The sequence below is a fragment of the Pseudorasbora parva genome, chromosome 25 (assembly GCF_024679245.1).
Source record: "Pseudorasbora parva isolate DD20220531a chromosome 25, ASM2467924v1, whole genome shotgun sequence".
Classification (NCBI taxonomy): domain Eukaryota; kingdom Metazoa; phylum Chordata; class Actinopteri; order Cypriniformes; family Gobionidae; genus Pseudorasbora; species Pseudorasbora parva.
Window position 1 is genome coordinate 7938301 of NC_090196.1, and position 6426 is coordinate 7944726.

Genomic DNA, 6426 nt, shown 5'->3' on the forward strand with positions numbered 1-6426 from the left:
CTGTACACCTTCACAAGGCTGGAAAGGGCTACGGGGAAATTGCCAAGCAGCTTGGTGAAAAAAGGTCCACTGTTAGAGCAATCATTAGAAAATGGAAGAAGCTAACCATGACTGTCAATCTCCCTTGGACTGGGGCTCCATGCAAGATCTCACCTTGTGGGGTCTCAATGATCCTAAGAAAGATCAGAAATCAGCCCAGAACTACACAGGAGGAGCCAGGAGGAGGACAGGATGACCTGAAAAGAGCTGGGACCACCGTTTCCAAGGTGACTGTTGGTAATACACGTCAATACCTCATGGTTCCATCAATACATTAAGACGTCGTTGTTTGAAATCATGCATGGCACGGAAAGTTCCCCTACTTAAACCAGCACATGTAAAGGCCTGTCTTAAGTTTGCCAATAAACATTTGGATGATCCAGAGGAGTCATGGGAGAAAGTCATGTGGTCAGATGAGACCAAAATAGAACTTTTTGGTCATAATTCCACTAAATGTGTTTGGAGGAAGAAGAATGATGAGTACCATCCCAAGAACACCATCCCTACTGTGAAGCATGGGGGTGTTTTTCTTTACATGGGACAGGACAACTGCACTGTATTAAGGAGAGGATGACCGGGGCTATGTATTGCAAGATTTTGGGGAACAACCTCCTTCCCTCAGTTAGAGCATTAAAGATGGGTCAAGGCTGGGTCTTCCAAAAATGACAATGACCTGAGGCACACAGCCAGGATAACCAAGGAGTGGCTCTGAAGGAAGAATATCAAGGTTCTGGCGTGGCCTAGCCAGTCTCCAGACCTAAACCCAATAGAGAATCTTTAGAGGGAGCTCAAACTCCGTGTTTCTCAGCGACAGGCCAGAAACCTGACTGATCTAGAGAATTAAGTATTAAAACAATAAAAGACCTGAAATATTTCAGTTGGTGTGCAATGAATCTAAAATATATGAAAGTTAAATTATCATTACATTATGGAAAATAATGAACTTTATCACAATATGCAAATTTTTTGAGAAGGACCTATATGTCTCTCACAGTGGACATGCACCTATGATGACAATTTTAGACCCCTCCATGATTTCTAAGTGGGAGAACTTGTAAAATAGCAGGATGTTCAAATACTTATTTTCCTCATTGTATGTCATACTACATTAGTTTAGTTGCTTACAGATCGCTTACTCGATCCTTTTAGCTAACGTCACCTTCTTCACCATATAAGTTAAAACGAAAGTCATTTGACAAGGTTTCTAAACATTTTGTAAAAATTATATGTTTATATTTTTGAGAATTGAAGTATAATGTTTTTGTATGCTTTTATTTCAGAGTACATCTCAGTCACTGCGTAGCCAACATTGTGGCTAATGTTATATAAACATGCAATATCGTTGATGAAAAAAGACGAGTCTAAAATGTAGTTTAAAAAATAAAAACTTTAACTAAACACTGGTTTTGGTTTGGTCGGGGGGGAAAGAAGTTCTTTCGAGCGTTTGTGCTTGGGGTTGCCAGATTTCAGTCATTTAAATCCCCTAATCAAAGCTTTTCTGTAAAAAAAAAAAAAACATATACTATACAGTGTTTTACCTAAATGTGCAATCTGGCAAGCATATGCACGCAAGCTCTGTCTCTCGCGCACGCAGATGATCTGAAAAAATAAATAAACAAGTAAGCTCCATTTTAGCAATCTCCATTTGAGATTTTCTTCTTAAACTGTCATTCAGTCGGTCTGGGTTCTGTCAGGACTAAAGAGCCGCTTTGCTGAACAACTAAACTTGTGTGAGCTGCTGAAATAAGCCAATCAGAGCAGAGCTCAACATTAATATTCATGACCCTTCTAAATAAGGCAAAATCTGAGCATTACATTACATCCTAGGGACAATTTATAGGGTTGTAAATGGACCTGTAAAACTGTATCTTGACCATTTTTGCCCTTAAATAAGCCACATATTTAACATATTGTTTCAACTCATTCTAGGGCACCTTTATGAAATGTCAGTCCAAGTTAGTTTCATTTAAAACAGATCAAACGTGAATTTTAGTCTGGGACTTGACTTAAGCCTGGTCTGTGAAACCAGGGGAGTATTGTTTGTGAAGAAGGTAATCCCAAGAATACATTGTGCTGAGCTCAGCAAAAAAAAAAAAAGTATTAAAGATGGATAAAATAAGAGAAATCTTGGATTAAAATTTTTGATTGATTATCTGGTTCTTGAGAACTGGAGATTACACCCTGTGTGCATAGAATCATTGTTTATATATATTTATATATGATGGTTAGACAGGATGTTTGACAAAACTGCTGGAACATTAGATGCACATATATTTCCTTGTTTGTAAAAATGAGGAGTGTGTCGGTCCCAAAGAGACAGGAAATGGTAGCATATTCCTTTTCCTTCCCAATGTGCAAAGTGGGTCAGCTGGGCAAGAGGAGGACGATGGAGGGGGGAAAGAGATTGTAAAAAGAAAGGTGGAGAGAATCAGGAGACGTTCTTTGGAGATATTCTTTTTCTATGGCAGTAGTAGTACAGAACCAATAAATGTTTTGTAATTAAGTCAAATGAGCATTATTATTTCCTTAGGGTTTAGGCCATTCTCTACTTCTGAATTTTGTTTGATGTTTTTTAACTTACACAAAACTGCTGTTTATGTGGCTTTGTGTAGGAAGTGAGCTACTGTCAGGGGATGAGCCAGATAGCTGCCATTCTGCTCATGTACATGAACGAGGAAGATGCATTCTGGGCCTTATCACAGCTACTGACCAATCAGAAACATGCAATGCATGGTGAGTCTCTTTCACGATCTAGATAAACAGACATGCCTTTTGTTTTTGTAGAGCGTGCTGTAATTATAGATACATCTCTGTTTTTCTCTGTGGTTTCTAAAAGGATTCTTCATCCCAGGCTTTCCCAAACTCCAGCGTTTTCAGCTTCACCATGACCAAATACTGTCCAAACTCCTTCCAAAACTCAGAAAACACTTGGTGAGATTTCTTATTTTAACCTTAACCTGCTTGGCTTTAACAAAATACAAGTAATCATTTTTTTAAATGTTGTCTTCAACTCAGGATAAGGAACAGATGTCCACTGGTATCTACTCAACCAAATGGTTCCTTCAGTGTTTTATTGACAGGGTGAGGCATACTTTTCAACTGGTCAACATTTTCACCATTGTTATTTACTCTTAAATGGTTTATAGTGGGACCATCAGAGCACATATTACTACACTAAGGCCCCGTCCACACGGAGACGCGTTTAGCTGTATATGTATAAATTTTGTACTGTATCAGCGTTTCGTCCACACGGATCCGGCGTTTTAGAAGCATGAATCCGATATTTTCTGAAACCGGGTCCCAAAGTGGATAAATCTGAAAACGGCAATCTTCCATTTTCGTGTGTACAACGAATCCGTATATTTTCTGAAACGGTGATGCCATCACACTACGTCCACCACGGTGAAGAGTTAAAGGGATACAACTACGGCCACTGGGCATGCGCACATCAATATTGCGTCATTTAATTAACGTATCTGCATTATTGTAAGGGTATTTTTTGGGTTGGGGTAGGTGTAGGCATTAGTAAAACACATCTGTTAAGTAGCAAATGTATTTATTGTTATTTTATTGTGAGATTTTGCCTCACCTCCAACCACTGCTATACCCCTTCCAGCCCCAACTCTTCTTCTCCGTTTTTAGTGTATTTCTGTGGCAGAATTACATCGCCACACACTGGCCTGGCATAGAAACTACATCGTTTTTAGTCGGTTTCGGTAATCTCGTGTGGACGCAGATATTTCATGAAACGAGGACAAAAAAAGATTGGATTGGGAAAGCGCTGGCTTCATGTGGACGGGGCCTAAGGTACTAATATGTACCTTTTAGGCATAGATAAATTGTGAAATTGCAATCCCGCTATCTATCTGGAACCCCTCTCCTTTGATCCAATCCAGGCCAGGACAAAAGGTTCAGTTGTACTAGCTTATTTGTCCCTTGCTAGGCCAGGACAATCCATTCCAAATGCATCTCTTTGCCGAATATTCAAGGAAGAGAATCACGTCACTCGCCTACAGCGAGTTTTCGTGTGAAAAAGACTGGAAACATTATCTGCTAAAAGATTTATATGGCTAGGCTGAAGCCCTTAGAAAAATCTTGCCAATGTTTTATTCATGTTGGAGCTCTGCTTAGCCGGATGATGACTTGCCTCTGTTGTGTTTCTACTACATAGACACCCTTCACACTCACCCTACGTCTTTGGGACATCTACATATTAGAGGGAGAAAAGGTTCTAACCGCCATGGCCTATACTCTCCTTAAATTGTACAAAAGTAAGTAAGTTTTCCACTTTGGTGGATCTCTGTAGCCTAATGGTTAAATATCTGGCCTGGTAATTGAAGGTTCAGAATCCACAATGGACAATCCATGAGCTATTACTGTTACAACGCAGAACTGTATCGTGGTTAATGCTTGGGTTACTGAGAGCTGGTAGCTATACAAATCCCATTTTTGGTTATTCATAAATGATTATCATTGCACCATTGAACATTAAATAATGTTATATTTAGTCTGGGCAGTAGCGCTAAAAAACCAAAAGCGTTTGTAGTGGTAGTACATGAGCTTCCTAGATATAGTGTCAACCAATATTCTGCTGCTATATGGGTAGTGTAGATGAGATTAATTTGGTTTTATAAAGACTAAAGCTTTGTTCTTCCTTTCAGAGATTCTTCTGAAGATGTCTCTGGAGGACCTGAGGGAGTTTCTGCAGGACCGTATTGTTTCCTCCTTCAGCATGAGCGATGATGTTGTTATCGAGCAACTACAGTCGTCTATGTCAGAACTCCGCAGGATGAAGCTTGACCTCCCTCCTCCAGGTAAAAAACTTAATTCTGTGCAAATACCAGAGAGTATAATTGAGGACATTGGCCCTCATTTATCAAAAGTGCGTACACCAAATTTCCAGCGTACACCTTGCGTACACCCAAACCCAAGGTGACTTTGAGATTTATCAATATGGACGTTGGCGTATGGCACGCTCAAATCCTACGCCAGCTCAGGAGGTGGTGTACGCACGTTTGAGTTAGTGGGAAAATGCGCAGAAAAGCAATTCCTAACACCACAAAACGCACTGACAAGATATGCTATATGACCCACTGTTAAAAACCACAACAACAACATTCAGTGTTTACTTTTGTGCAACATGAACGTCAATGTTTAATTTGTGTGACTTTACCAAAGCGTTTGATTTGTAGGCATATGTATTCCTCCAGTCGCGAGCCTGTGCGCTTTATCTGACGTTTCAGGCCCGCCTGGCCCGGCAGCTGCACATGGACTGGGACTAAAATAATTCAGACTGACAAAATAATAAAAATGACCTTCTTCTTTTAATTAATAATAAAATCAATAAAAACGACACTCTTCTTCTGAATAACAAGCGTCATTAAGAATAATAATCATAAGAAGAATCTTACAAATCGTCATGTAATTATTAATGTGAATGAATCTTACTCCACACCACATCATCATCACTATTTTACACCCCAATACATGTGCCGTGATACGAAATTAAATGCTAATTTTTTCAAAACGTGCTGTAAAATAATGCAGTGATGGTAATTTCTCATCCAAACAGCTTTAAACTGCTGGAGTGCGCTTCTCAACCTCCACACTATTAACAGTACTCGTTATTTGTGTCCATATTTTGTTTTTGTAGGTGCCTTTAATTCCACTCTTTAAACTCCCAAATAAAACAATTTCGGGGTTTTTTTCCACTTCCCTGGTGATGGTCTCGATGGGCGCGTCTCAATCATCTCACTAGTTCAGTAGTCAGAGCACTGATCAGGGAGTCAGCCCATTGACTTATGTCCTAATCAGTGCCCTGACTAGTGGAGTAGTGAGATGATTGAGCGCGCCCGATCTCCACGTCGGAGAAGTTTCGCTTCTTTGCCGACTTCTGTTTGTCCATGGCGTAAAATGAGGGCGTGGGGGAGGCGGAGACTTGAATATATAGGGGCGTGTTATTCTAATGACGATCGTTTTCAGCCGCGGCATTTATCAAGGGCAGGTATTGCGTACACCTGGATTGCAGAGGTACGCACAGCTTCATAAATCAGGCGATGAGAGGAGTGTAAGCATAATCTTACGCCAACATATACACCAGTTTCTACGCAAGATTGATAAATGAGGGCCATTGTGTTCACTAGATGTACTTTATAATTCTATTCTGAATGTATTTGGTGTCTGTGTAGACTCCTAAAACTGGAAAAGGTTCCAGTTAGAACCCAAAAATATAAGTTTTACAGTCTGATGCTATAAGGAGAAGCTTTGACAAAGCCATTTATATCCCCTAGTTGTTTAGAAAACCTATGTTCTTTTTTTCCTCATCCTGTTTTTTTAATAAAATTTTAGACAGTTACAACAAATGTCTTTTCTGGGTTTGTCTTGTAG

The 6426-nt window shown here is 39.8% G+C and overlaps 1 protein-coding gene across 1 annotated transcript in view; it reads left to right on the plus strand.

The window, feature by feature from the left end:
- si:dkeyp-19e1.3 (USP6 N-terminal-like protein) overlaps positions 1-6426 on the plus strand; it is a 54353-nt gene that overhangs the window by 44864 nt on the left and 3063 nt on the right. The window contains exons 9-13 of the mRNA XM_067437243.1: positions 2652-2772; positions 2876-2970; positions 3055-3120; positions 4211-4310; positions 4701-4853. Coding sequence (XP_067293344.1) covers positions 2652-2772; positions 2876-2970; positions 3055-3120; positions 4211-4310; positions 4701-4853 — 535 coding nt within the window. The remainder of the gene's footprint in view (positions 1-2651; positions 2773-2875; positions 2971-3054; positions 3121-4210; positions 4311-4700; positions 4854-6426) is intronic.